Here is a 15,036-nt window from a genome sequence, read left to right on the forward strand (position 1 = left end):
GGAGGTCCCTGACATCCTCAGCTTGTCCCAGGATGGAGGTCCCTGACATCCTCAGCTTGTCCCAGGATGGAGGTCCCTGACATCCTCAGCTTGTCTCAGGATGATGGTCCCTGACATCCTCAGCTTGTACCCCTGTCAGCAAACACACCTGTTCTTCTGATTTAATGCTTCACATAGATTTCCCTGCAATGTGGAGAGATGTAATGTATGGAGTTGGGGGGGGTGGGCATTCACACATGGATGTACAAATATAATTTTTCCTCAACATCAAATAGCAGTGCTTTCACTTTCAAATTCCTTTTTATTGCTTGAGTGATCTTTCACATAGTCACTTCTACAGACATGTGTATATTCTGATCATCCTTACTAGCTAGTCCGTGAAAGTAATTCTGTTAGTTTGGTGCAAGGAAAACATGGTCTTCTGGGAAGTCCCTTTGGGTTTCTACAGGAGAATATTTCTGAGTCCTGTGACAGTAGAACTTCTGCATAGCATGAATAATAAAAAGCCAGAGACAGATATTGGGGTTCAAGCTATAGATTAGAAAAGCCACACCAGAAAAGTCTTCCCTCTTCCAAGGCTAGGCGACTGCAGACTGAGCCTTGAGCCTCTGCATCCTCCTGCCTCATATTGCCCTTTAGGGCTGGGCTTAAAAGTGTGAGCCACCACCACTTGGGTCTGTTTCTGCTTTGATCTTGTATAGCCCAAGGTGGCCTTGAACTCACAGAGATCTATCTGCCTCTACCCCCCAAATTCTGGGATTAAAAGTGTGTGGCACCACTGCCTGACCTCTAGTGGCTTAGTTTTACCTTGGGATCTTCAGGCAAGCTTTATTTACTAAAACATAAATAAAATCTCACTATAGTTCAGGCCCAGTGTACTTCAAAAGTTAATCTAAAAGGAGCCATTCATTAAACGCTTTGGAGGACTGCTCAGATCCACTTTCAAGAAACAATTTTCTAACTGGAAGCTATGTCCTTTCAAATCATAGAATAATATGTCACTTTGCCTGAAAGACCCTCAGAGAGTGTCTTTCAGTCTGGGGAGACCCTTCCCAAGGAACAGCGAAACCACTTGTGCGGACGCAAACAGCAAGAGGTTTATTCAGATACACAGGTACCTGGGGCGTCCAAGTCTCTCAGAGGACTGGCGCCCTGTCAGGCTGGGGTAGCGGATTTTTATAGGGTAAAGGGAGCAGAAGCGCGGTTACAGAAGCGAGATGCATAGTTACAGGGTTTTCATTGGTCAGTTTGAATATGGCCGAGTTCAAGTTGGGACAAGGTCCCTGGTTCCCGAGAATTCAGATATGGGCTGCCTTGGCTCTTGTCTAGGGCAGACAGGGTGTCTTTCTCGGTATTCACCGTTCCTCCCCCAGCCCAGCCACAGGTGTCTCTATCTCGTTTTGGCAGCTTCTAAACTGCCCTTTGTTAAAACCCTGAATATTCAGTACAAGCCTTGCAAAATGGTGTTACCGGTGCTAAGTTGTTTAACAAGCTGGGCAGGGGGTCTTTCATGCCTATAGCTAATTAAGAAATTTGTGGATTTCTACAAATTTTGAAGGTATCTAACTACAGTAGATATTTTTTAAATGTTGCAAAACCAATAGGTAATCTCTACACCATCTAGCTTTAAAACTCTGGGCGGGTTTAGATTATGATGACTGACCATCGTACCTCCTGACCTCAGCTCCTTTTCTGCAGATTGCCATGAATATCATAACCTTGTTTCTTAAAAGTTTAAAATGTCTCTAGAACCACAGCAAGAGGTGTCTAAAGGCAGAAATATGGATCCGGAGCTGAGAAGAAAAGACATGCCTACTATGGTCATTGTAGAGTCAGCACGTATATGACACTTAGAGCCCTCAAAGTGAATAAGATAGATCACATGTAATATATGCACAGCTCAGACTGCATATGACAGTCAAGTAGTATTTTACACACTTACCTATCTGGGCCTCCTCCCCCGTGAACCTGACCCAGTAGGTCAGAGGAAGACCTGGGCATTTGCTTAAAACTCTGTAATTATTACAGTGGCCAGACTTGAGAACCCGGAGAACCTGGGACCTGGAAGCATCCACTGCACTGAAATAGGTGGATGAGTTGGTGGTGTGGGATTGGATTGACCAGAATGGTAAGGAGAGGTCAAAGAAGAGGCATGCTGGATCCTGCAGGAGAACAGATGACAAGTAAAGGGGTCTTCTGGACCCCCCAGAATCCCCCCCCCACAGTGTCACCTCTCATCAGCCCTTTAGAACTCCCAAACCTCTAAAACCCAGGGAAACTACTTCACTCGCCTTAGACAAAATAATCCGTCTTTGTTGGATGCCCTCGTTTGTGTTAGCTCATGTTTGATGTGTCCATGGGTTCTGTTGTCTCGGTGCTGGTCTCACTCGTGAATCTAGGACTTCCAGGATGTCTTATCAACTTATTTCAGAACTAAATAAAGAGTACTTTAGTGGCGTGGGCAACAGACTGGAAAGCGAGGCCACGTGAGATAATGACTTGACTATCAGCCACACTAAAGCGTTAAGAGTTTCAAATTTCCTAACTACAATCTGATTTCCAAAACAACTATTTTCTCGGAAATGCATTCAAACAGTAAAACGCATTTCACATAGCAAAGGTTAATGCCAACTTGAACAAAACCTTGAAATGTGTCATTTAGCATGCATATGAAATATGAATAGTTAATTTTTTCATTTTCCCCTTTTCCTGTTTCTAGAGGTTACGGATTCCAACCTGGACACAATGATGAATATCCCTTCAGCTCTGACTGCAACTGTGGTCCCCACTATAGTGACTGTCCCTCAAGGCAAAGGGAAAGCGAAAATAAAGGGCAAAGAAAAACCCAAAGAGTCCCTTAAAGAAGAGGAACACCCAAAAGAAGAAGAGAAGAAGGTAGATAGGCATGGCTACAAATTCTAATCTTTCTACCGCAGAGTTACTTTTTACAACTAAAATGAAATTGCGCTGTCTCCTAACACTCTCTTTCCTTCCTCCAAGTCCTTCCTTGCCTCTTTTCAACCTCTCTATCAAATATCTGGTCTCCTCTAATTATTCTCTCTCTCTCTCTCTCTCTCTCTCTCTCTCTCTCTCTCTCTCTCTCTCACACACACACACACACACACACACACACACACCACACACATACATCAACAGGGTTGCTGGTTTTCCCCTATACTACATTAATCTCTTTCAACTACTATCATGAAATATTTTAAACCAAGTAACTCACAAACAACAGAAATTAATCGATCAAATTGAGACTAGGGAGTCCAAAAGCAGGTGTTAGCCAACTCTATGTCTCATGAGAGCAAGTTTCTGTAGATGGAACCTTCTGTGTTCCATCACTTTACAGAAAAAGTTAACCCTTTCCATTCAATGCCTTTTTAATAAAGACCTGAATCCCAATCCTGAAAGCCAAGTCTTGGGATTTAATCAGTTCCTCAAAGGCCTATTTAATGCCATCATTTTGAGCATCAAGTTCCATCATCTGAGTTTAGGAGGATGCCAACACTCACACCATAGTGTTGCCCATATCCTACACATCCAAATAGGAGCACCATTCAAATCCCAGTTCAGTACATTTGGTCAATAAATGTTTTCACAGTGATCTCTGCTAACTTTAATGCCACCTTCTCAGGGAAAATGTTACATTTGATGCTATTCTTTGTCACATCTTGTTATGTGCCAGTCAGAGTAAAAGCTTGATGACAATGAAGATTCTTGCATCTTTTTTAGAATCTGTTTCAGGGCCTCCTTCCTTACCCACAGTTGTATTGTTTGAGAAATCCTTGCTTGAGCAAAATAACAGTGTCTCATTTAGAAAATGACAAGCTCTTATTCGTGTACAGAATTATGTACAGGAAGAAGTAGAGCCAGAGATTGTTGTACAGGAAACTCCTTATGTTCCCACCTTTCAAAACCTAAACGTATCTTGCCCCAATGGACTCCTGCTGACCTTCATTGGGCAAGAATCTGCAGGTGAGTGTTAACTGGGGCGAGCAGGGAGGCAAGGCTCAGAAACTCACACAGAAAATCCTACCATTGAAAATTGTTACTGTTACAAGTTACACTTGTTGATAATGAACAATGGGTAATTTCCAATACGAGCTCAACAGTAATGATCATTTTTCAGCCACTTAAGATGTATGTAAAAACACAATTTTTTATTGATTTTATTGAACTATACATTTTTCTTTGCTCCCCTCACTTCCTCTCCCCACCCCTTCAACCCTCTTCCATGGTCTCCATGCTCCCAATTTACTCAGGATATCTTGTCATTTTCTACTTCCCATGTAGATTAGATCCACACATGTCTCTCTTAGGGTCCTCATTGTGATCTAGGTCCTCTGGGATTGAAAAACACAAATCTTCTGAGATAGGTACTGATAACTCCCTCTATAAAATGTAGTGGCTGAGGACATAATTCTCAAGGTCCAAATCAGGAGCAGAAGGAGAGAGAGCACGAGCAAGGAACTCAGGACCGCAAGGGGTGCACCCACACACTGAAACAATGGGGATGTTCTATCGGGAACTCACCAAGGCCAGCTGGCCTGGGTCTGAAAAAGCCTGGGATAAAACCAGACTCTCTGAACATAGCAGACAATGAGGACTACTGAGAACTCAAGAACAATGGCAATGGGTTTCTGATCCTACTGCACGTACTGGCTTTGTAAGAGCCTAGGCAGTTTTGATGATCAACTTACTAGACCTGGATGGAGGTGGGGGTTCCTTGGACTTCCCACAGGGCAGGGAACCCTGATTGCTCTTCGGGCTGAGGAAGGAGGGAGACTTGATTGGGGGAGGGGGAGGGAAATGGGGGGCGGTGGCGGGGAAGAGACGGAAATCTTTAATAAATAAATAAATAAATAATGTAGTGGTTGAGACTTCTGGAGGTGCAGGAATGTGCCCAAAGTCACCTGACTCCTAGGAGGCAGAGATGGGAAGTCATCCTTGGTCTAGTGATGGCAAATGTAGTTTTCTTTATGGTTTTGATGCGGTCCTGTCTTCCTGCCTCTGCAGAGGGTCACAGGTACAATACTTTGTTCATTGACCTAAACAACAGAGGGTACGTAGGGAGAAAATGAAAATGAGTGCACCTTAAACAAATAGAGAAACCCTCTCTCGATTCCATAATTTTACATAGTTTTTTACTTCTGTTGGTTCTAAACATGGCATCTTACTTATTTGGATGAATAAATAGGTACCAGGAAGACTTTATTAGTTAACCTGAGAGCTACATCTGGTATTGGATTTGATCCATTCAGCAGTGGATAAGGATTCTTTTTCCTCCTGTATCCAGTGGTGTCAGTTTTCATTTTCTTGATGATAACCATCTGGTCAGGGTAAGATGGAAGCTGAGTGTAGTTTCTTGTTTGCATTTTCCTGGCGGCCGAGCATGTTCAAGACTTTTTTCCATGTGTTTATGGGTCTTGTGTTTCTTCACTTGGAAAGGATCTATTCAGTTCACTTACCTATTTGGTTGGATTATTTGCTCTTTTGGTTATTTCTATATATCTGGAATTTGAGCCTCCATTAGATAAATCACTACAAAGATTTTCTCCCATCCTACAGATTGTCTCTTAAGTCTATTCTTTGTTGCTTTGGCTGTATCTCCAGAAATTACAAAAATTAACAAATGGTATTGCATCAAGTTGAAAAGCTACCCCATAGTACTTTGGGTTTTTTTGGAAGGTGTTTACCAAGTGCTTTTCTTCTTGATTACCAGGGAGCAGCAGAACACTGAGAGGGGTCTAGATGTGGTTAGAAATGGAGGACTGTGTTAATTCTGAAGGATGATGAGAAAGTTGGAAAAGGTTTGAATGAGGTCGCTTAGGCCTGTGACTCTGAGCATCCAGAGGATACCAGAACATTGTCTGCATTGTCCACCAGAAAATACGGAATCACTAAGTCCACATCCTCACCCTGACATACTCTGGATTCTAGATAATGTACATATGCTAGAAAGGTCTATTACTTACTGTGTTACTGAAATGGTCTTACTCACCCCGTTGGTTTGGAGGAGGCCAGCAATGAGCCAGAAGGAAGCATCCCTACTCCTCAAACACAAATATTAGAATAAAAAGAAGAAGGAAGATGAAACCCCAGCCCCGACTCACCCCACCGAAAGCTTTATTCTCTTTTGCCTTTTAAGATCATGCTGTGGTAGACGAAGAGCCTAGCTGGGACCTCATGATCCGTCAGAGCTACCCCCAGAGAATGAAGCACTATGAATTCTATAAAGCGGTGTTGCCGCCCATGGAGCAGGAGGCATCGAGAGTTATCACCAGCCAGGGCACCGTCGTCAAGTATATGCTGGATGGATCCACACAGGTTTATAGCCCTTAAATGACCTTTCCCACAGAAAGTAGAAAACAATGGGACTGTGAGTAAGGAGTAATGCTGCAGCATATCCAAGGCATAAATAAGACTCAAGGGTACTCTAAAATGGCAAGTGACAAATAGCACAGTTAGCGGGAGTGCTGTCTATGAATATCAGAATGCAAATAATACATAAGGTATGTGTAATACATTACTACAATACATATGGTGTATGCAGCTACGGTTGCAGACTCAATAGGTTTACCTCCCTTCCCTCTCAATGCACCTTAAAATACTAGGGGGAAAATGCTCCTAAATACTAAATTTCCAAAATTATTAGAAAACAACAGCATATGTCACTAGTATATGAAATATTTAGAGAATTTCTAGAAAATGCTAGGCAGATAGGTTCAGAGTGATGGAGAAATAAAGACAACATTTAAAATATGTATGAGAAAAACACTTCAAAATTTAAAGGGGGACTTCAAATAGACAATTTAACCTCTGAGCTCTGAAAATCAGGGCTGTTCTGCAGGTATACTTACTTTGTAGAGACTTAAAATCAGAAGGCCCAAAACCCAGACACCACATACTTTGGCCTTCAAAAATGGTCATAGAGAAGGGATTCTAGAAATAGGCATTACACCATCAAGTGCCATGAATGAGAAACAAGACCAGGTATCTAGGAAAGCCCAATCTAGGGGGGGGGGTGCATGCTTTTAATTCCAGAACGTGGGAGGCAGAGGCAGATGGATCTCTGTGAGTCCAAGGCCAGCCTGGTCTACAAAAATGAGTTTCAGGACAGCCAGGGCTACACAGAGAAACCCTTCTCAAAAAGCAAAATGCAAAACAAACAAACAAACAAACAAAAACAACAACAAAAAAGGAATCCCAAGAAAGAAAATGACAGATGCAGTATTTTAAGTCACCTGACAGTAACTACTTGAGCATAAATTTTAAATGAGTAAAAATAAAAAAGACAGAGACTCAAGAAGTTAACATTCTACTTTAAAAACTTTAACTGCTCTAGTGGCAGTGAGATAGTTCAGTAGGTACAGGTACCAGGTCTGGCAGCCTGAGTTAAATCTCCAGGACTAGTGGGTTGGGAGGAAGGAACCGACTCAGGAAAGTTGACACCTGATCTTCATGTATCTGTCATGATGTACACACACACGCGCACATGCATACACACACACACACACACACACACACACACACACACACACGGGAGTGAATAAATAAAATGCAATTGTAAAACAAGTATAAAACTGCTGTGGGAAAAATCAAGAGTTCTGAAAAATTAAAAGTAACTGTGAACGGCTCTAAGTGGTAGGGAGGGTGGCTTGCAAGAGAGAGAGAGACACAAGTTGAGAAGTGTGGAAAGATAATATATGTCCTAGGATTTCCAGAAGAAAATAATGAGAAGAGAAAAATAGTATAGAATATGGCCCATGAAATACTTCTAGTACTTAAATGTATACTTCATATTCATCCCAGCTACCAAGTGGCAATCTCGGTTGATGCTAAGTTAAGTATCATCTTGCTGCTTAGGACTGCACAGACAGACTGTAAAGTTCCTGAAAAGACCAGAAAGCATTAGACAGAGTCACAGGGGCAGATGACTTCCTTGTCAAACTCAAGGGAAGCTGTCAGTATGGGTACTCATAAGAGTATCTGTGATACCTAGAGAGAGCAGACATCCTTGGTAGAAATCAGGCATTAAAAATATAATTAATTTTAAAATGTAGTTGTTTGAACATATCATCTATATGATTTTCCAATTATATAGACTAAGGGTAAAGAATAGAAAAAAATATATGAATCCAACCAAAAGTAGGAAACAAGACAGTGGTGGGTGAAAAATATGAAATCATATTCTTAGTTGTCTACAGGTCCAAATCTCGCCTCCGAAAGCACCTTCTGGTGTCAAGCATGGAGGTCTTCCATCAGCCTTTCTCCTTTAGATTATTTTGAGCTCAAAAATGTTGGACACAGTATTCCTTGTGGACCACCCCCTCCTGGGTTCTCAGAATTCTGAGCCCTTGTTGCCCCTTCAGATTCTCTTTGCAGACGGTGCTGTGTGCAGCAGTCCCGATTCAGGTCCAGTGTATACATCTCCTGACACATCTGCAAGCCCCCATAACGGAGATTTGGTGGACTCGGCTTCTCAGCCCAAATCGGAAACAGCACCATCTGAGATTGTCATTACCAAGAAAGGTGACCATCGAAGTTTCTTGACTTGCTGAACTTAGTAGTTTTCAAATGCTTAACACGTGTTCAATATTATGATACTGCTCACCTTTTTAATATATCCGTATCTATTCTACACATATATGTGTATATGAATTTTCATTGCCAACACAAGACTGTTCAGTAGTTCATGAACCGTGTTGGCTTCTGTGTGATGAATAATGTGCATTTGCCAATTTGTGACAGTCTTCCATGTCATTTCCCCTCTTACACATTAGCTCTACTCTCTGAGGTGGTGTTTTTAGGGGCTTGCTAATAGGATAATACTAAGCTTCTGAGTCAGCATCCCTGGGATGCTGTTGACCTTTCCTTCAAGTTGAAGCAGAGCCCCTCAGATGCACCCATGAGGATTTCATGTAACAACTTTCATAGCAGAAAGGGGGGAAAGGCGAATTAAGAGCGTGTGTTTTTGGAAGACTTCTGATTCTGGTCCTAATCCTCCTTCCGATGCATGCAGTGGGCTACACCTGGCTGGGATCCAGGGCTGCCAAAATAAAGAACCAGCATTCTGTGCCTTGGTTTTTGGCTGACTTGTGAGGGTTTAGGATGTAGCCGGTGAAAGATAGTAGTCAGTAGTGTCTGCAATAATTGAAATCAAAGATTGCTACCCTGGGGATTTCTGTTTATACCCTTTGTACTAGCACACTATGCAAACAGAGGCTTCTTCACCCCTATGACAATGCCAAATATTATTATTAAGTGTCATTCAGATTGATAATTTGTGAATCTTGTTACTATTTGATTAATTGTAAGGTTGAATATTTAATTGTGTTTGTTGAGTTTAGCCATAGAAACTGCCACAAGAATTATTAATTTTTAGTTTTAACATAATCTATCTTGGCCATTGTAACAACTTCTTTGAAAATTTTTTGAATTATTTAAATCTCTTTACATTTATTTTCAGATCTCTAGAGTGTCCCCAGCTTATTTTAATCACTGATTCTCAGTCACTGAAATATAATTTATAACCTTACTATGATCAACAATTCAAATCTAGGAAAACAGCATACAACATGTAGTTATTTGTTCTCTTTATAGTTATTATATAAAACTTGTTAGTTGTGTTTTCCAGATACCTGAGTTTTGCAGCCTTTCCTGCAAAGGACAAGCTGGTAAATCTTAGAGACTTGGCAGGCCATGTGTTCTCTCTCACAATTACTCAGCAGTTCCGCTGGAGCATGAAAGCTCTTTCTGATAATCCATAATTCAATAAGCCTTAAATCTGTTGTGTCCCAATAAAAACTATTCATGAACACTAAAATTTGAATTCGATATCATTTCCGTAGATCATGAAATATTTTTAAATTCCTTTTAGCCGTGTAGAAATATGAGGTGTCGTTACCTCACAGTCTGCACAGAACAGACTACAAGCCTTGCTTACACATAAACTCCCAGCCCTTATCTTCTGTCCTGGCATGTTTTTTAATCTCCCCCTCCAATTTATTCAGCAATGTTTACATTGACTGAAAAGAGGGCAGCACCTCCTCAGTGCTGTGCTCCTTGTACTATTGCATTATTTGTCAGGGAATTTGTCTCTTTAATGGCTCTGTCAGATTTTCCTTCAGTTTGAAATATCGATAATTTTAAATAAAACTTTAGAATCATTCTCTTTGTGGTGAATTTAGCTTGTCACTGTTGGACAGGGTTACTTTCTATTTGAATTTTGAGGCTCCCCTTCCCTAATGCCCCTTTGCTTAGACTGTGCCTGCATTATCCGTTGTTCAATGAAACGTCACCAAGATGATGTTTATACTCTCAAGTTCCTCTTTCTGTGGCATCTCTTTAAATGTGTCTCTTCTGTGTAACATATAGGTGAATGTTGTCAAAGCTAAATTTGAAAGGTTTAGCTTTTAGAGATTTTAGTTCATTATCCTATAACTGACATTTCCTGAAAATCTCATACTGCTGTCCTAGTTCTCAAACGACAGTTTCCCTAAGGGTGGAACTCTAGACTGATGTACATTGACCTCCCCCACACTCATTTAAAAGATGGCTCTTAGTCTAATTCCTATGCTTTAAAGATCATCTGTCCTCTGATCATTCTCCATGTTTTATAATAATTTGACTGTGTGTGGGTTTCCGTTTATCCATAAAAGCGGGAATGCATCAGGCCGTTTGAATCTGTAGATAAGTGTCTCTCGCTGATGCTGAAAATATCTCAGTAATTATGTTATCAATATTATTTCCATTCATTTCTTTCTCCTCTTTTTGTATATTTCTCGTAAAACATTTTAAAGGTCTTTGGCCTCTTTTTCATTACTTCTGGGGCAATGAGGATTGGGACTCTCAAATTCAGTCAAAATAATTGGCTCAAGTCTATCTTTGAGGTCTCTTCTAAAGTATATTATATCATCTATCAAAAACTCACATTAGGGGGGCTAGAGAAATAGCTCAGTGGTTAAGAGCACTGGCTGCTCTTCCAGAGAGTCTGAGTTCAATTCCCAGCAACCATATGGTTGCTTACAACCATCTATAATGTGATCTTCTGGCCTGCAGGCATGCATGAAGACAGAGCACTCACACCTAAAATAATACATAAATAGGTAAAAATTTACCAAGAACACACCTTTAATCCCAGCACTTGGGAGGCAGAGGCTTCAAGACCAACGTGGTCTTCAGAGTGAGTTCCAGGACAGACAGGGCTACACAGAGAAAGCCTGCCTTGAAAAACCAAAACCAAAACAAAAGACCCTCACATTAATTTGTTTAAATTTCAGTTGTTACATTTTTCCACTATATTTTCCATTATTTTGTTTCCAATCTGCCTTCTCTGTTTTTATTAAATTTTTAAAATTAAAATATAATTATATCGCGTCCCCTCCCCTTTCTCCCTTTCAACCCCTTCTTCCCCCATACCTCTCTTAAATTGATGACACCTATTTCTTTGATTATTGTTGATACACATACATGGGAAAGTATAAGTTTATACATACAACCTGCTGAGTCCATCTAGTGTGGCTTATGTATGTATATGATTGGACAGCCAGTTAGAGTGCTCAGCCCTGGAGAAGACCATTCCTTCCCCACCCCCTCACAACAGTCATTAGTTGCCTGTAGTTCCTCATTCAGGGGTAGGGCCCCATTATGTTTCCTCCTTCCTGGCTAGCCTTTCTGTTGCTATTATCATTGTTCAGTTCTCATTCAGGTAGGCATATGGCTGAGGTATCATGAGCTTACCTGTCCTTTGTAGGAGACAAATCCAATAACAGACCTTTTGGTCTTCTGTTTCTCAGTCTTTTTACACTCTCTTCCACACTGTTTTCTGAGCCTTGAGTGCATGACTTACATTGCAGATGTATCCATTGGGACTGGACTCTCCACCATCTGTTGATTGCTGTGTTATGACCTCTTGTGTTTTTCTGTAATGATCTCTTGGCCATTACAGAAGAGAATTAAAGAGAAGATTATTTAATTACTCACAGCTAAGCTATACTTATCTGTGGGTATAACGGTTAAGTTTTAGAATGTTATTAGGAACTATAATTAGCAAAGTGATGGTAATAGACCCACGACCTCACTAGTCCCTGGTGATTGGGTAGGTTTCTAGTACCAGGCATGATTTTCCTCCTCTTGAATGGGATTTAAGTCCAGTCCCACAGCTGTTGGTTACCACCAAGAGATGAATGTCACTATTGCACCTTTAGATGTTTCCCACAATGTTGGTCATCGTTATAGTTCATAGACATTACATCTAGACAGGACAATTGCCTGCTTCCCTCCCTTGGCAGCTTCTGTAATGCTTTCTGGTAATACAAGAGCTAGAGTGCAGGAAGGAGGTTTTTGGATTATATCCAACTCAAGTCGTCCATGTCCTATACCTAAAGTATGCAGAGCTCTAGGCAATAGTGACTTACCTACATGAAATGTACAGGTAAACAGATGGAACTGGAAAATATTGAGTGGAATAACCCAGATACAGAAAAACAAGCACTATGTGTCCTCCCCTTTCTAGAGTTCCTAACTCCAAATCTTCAGATAGGAGTATTTATCCTGGAGTGACAGAAACCAGAAGAGTAAAAGAACGGGAGAGAGAATAGGCAAAATAAAGATGGAAATAAGAAAAACAGGGAGGAGTGATCTAGTTGGTTAGTGGGAGAGGAGGTCAATACAGAGGAGAGAGAATGGAGAGTGGACAAAAACATCATGAATGACTGAGAAAGACTCAAGAAATCACATCACTTTATATTTACCCCAAATTATGTAATCTATATTTTAGTGAAGTTATGCCACTTGGGATGACAATACTATCTAACGAAAACCCCCGTACCAGGCATGAGAAATTTCCATTAGAGTTCGAGGTCAAGGTTGTCCAACACAATATAGGTTATTTCAGGGGCTTGGTGTGGCTTATCATGGGTTGAAGGTAACCTGTGTCTTCTCTTTATTCATACTTTCTGGCCCCATTTATCTAGAGTCTCCATTTCAGAATCTGTGTCTATTCACTTGCTTCCTCTGACTCTCTTCTGAAGTGCTTAAACTCCAGTGCTTTTTGGCTATTGCATGATCATTTTTATTTCTTTTTACTTTGACTCTAAATTCTTTGGACTGATATAAATAAAGATGCATTCCTTAAAGAAAAATTTTGTTTCAGGAAAGAAAATACCAGGGCTTCTATTTTAGCCTCAATATTAAATTGTTATTCTGAGAGCTGTGAGAATGTCCCCTAAGTAGTGGTCGTTTTCACACAGAGATCCCCAGAAGCACTGCTCATGAGGATATAGCTCAAACCCTTTTTGCCTTCTCTGCTCAGCTCCATATCTGAACACTAAAAATTTGTCTGGCCATGCTGGGGGATAGTAGAAGAAAGCATGCATTTATTCTGCAAATAATTCGCACTTTCTCTGAGGACAGCTCTTTGCAGTCTCCAGCTTCTGGGAGTCTTCCATATTAAACTTTCATGCACCTGCTTGAATGAGCTCTGACGTTCATTCTTAGCCCTGTGCTACCCCAGGTTTGAGCAGGACCCACAGGGCCAAGATTTACTTCCTTTGATCCCTGCCTTTACTCGGTCCTTAGCTTGTGCTGACTCTATCATCCAGTTATCAGTTCAGAGACACTTCCAGCTAATACATATTTTCTGGTAGTTTGGGTTATTTTCCGTGGAATTCCTAGTGTCTAGCTGGCGATGTTTCTGGAGATGGAGCACCAGCTACACCTCTGCCGTGAGTCTGTTCACTGCCCAGGCTCCTTCACCTTATCTATTTGGGCGCTCAGTCAAGGAAGACGATGGTTACTTGAGACTTGAGACTCTGCACATGATCCTTTCTTTGTGCTCTTCCATCTCCCGTATCCATCCTCACCCTTTCACACCTGGATTCCCCCTCTCAGTTGGCACCAATAGTGCATCTATTTATATCTGTTGCAGTCTGTAATCTCTACCTCTCTAAGATTTTCTGACTAGTGCATTTATTTACATCTGTTGCCGTCTGTAATCTCTACCTCTCTAAGATTTTCTGACTATTGCTCATACTTTCTTTATGACTAACTTTCCATATTCCTGCCGAAAAACACCCAACTTATCTTTTGACAATGTCACGATCCCTCTGAAATGTTTTCTGTGGGAAATTCCAGGGTTTGTAACATGCCATAAAGATGTACGTTACTGGACCCGTGCCTCCCTCTCCAGTCTCTCCTCTCAACCAAAGTTTATCCCCTGACTAATAAATTGCTTAAGGGTATCCACACATGCCAGGCTGTCATCACCCCCCTCCCCCACTCCATTCTCTTTCTTGTATTCTCATGTTGGCATGACATTTCCACTGCTGTTGACAAGACAATGAGAGCGCAAGGCAGGGGAAGAGAGGGAAGAAAACACGGCACCAAATATTCACTCTCTCTTATGCGGTGGGGGTGGGGGGAATCTTATGCATGTTCTGCAGCTGGCACCGTGATCCTCCCCGACGATGACGTTCTAGAAATATTAACAAATAAATCCTGGGGCAATAGAAAGCTGAACTTACCATATGCCAATCCTTTCGTTCCTCCCATTCATTGAGTTCCTGTGCAGTGAGCTAAAATTTGTCCCCCCATGCGTGAGCTTTTTGTGTTTGGGGTCTAGAGACTCTTCCCAGAATTAACAATCCTTTACTCTCTGCTTGTCACGCATTTCTAAGTCTTTGTTTATCTCATCACTCAGGCCCGATGATGCCAGAAAGTGTGACGGATGAGTTTTCTTAGAAAAGTGAAACTCTACCAGGATAGATAATTGAGACCTTGATTACAGAGTCCCGTGAGAATATCTATGGTTCTGCACGTGTCCCGCTGCCCCTGGAAGCTGAGGAGGAGGGTGGAAATGGGAGCACGCTTCTGATGGTTGTTGATGTAGCGATTCAACTGTACAAAGTCATTTCTGCTCATGAGAAGCCAAGGAAATCAAGTCCCCCTCCCTCATCAGCTCGAAGAGCAATCAGGGTTCCCTGACCTGTGGGAAGTCCAAGGACCGCCCACCTCCATCCAGGTTTAGTA

At 41.5% G+C, this 15,036-nt stretch overlaps 1 protein-coding gene across 1 annotated transcript in view; it reads left to right on the forward strand.

The window, feature by feature from the left end:
• Positions 1–15,036, forward strand: part of Spag17 (sperm associated antigen 17) — a 234,078-nt gene that overhangs the window by 144,628 nt on the left and 74,414 nt on the right. The window contains exons 25-28 of the mRNA XM_026784085.1: positions 2,720–2,895; positions 3,852–3,981; positions 6,155–6,333; positions 8,379–8,538. Of these exons, the coding sequence (XP_026639886.1) occupies positions 2,720–2,895; positions 3,852–3,981; positions 6,155–6,333; positions 8,379–8,538 (645 nt within the window). The remainder of the gene's footprint in view (positions 1–2,719; positions 2,896–3,851; positions 3,982–6,154; positions 6,334–8,378; positions 8,539–15,036) is intronic.

This window comes from Microtus ochrogaster, chromosome 21 (assembly GCF_000317375.1).
Source record: "Microtus ochrogaster isolate Prairie Vole_2 chromosome 21, MicOch1.0, whole genome shotgun sequence".
In the NCBI taxonomy this organism is placed as follows: domain Eukaryota; kingdom Metazoa; phylum Chordata; class Mammalia; order Rodentia; family Cricetidae; genus Microtus; species Microtus ochrogaster.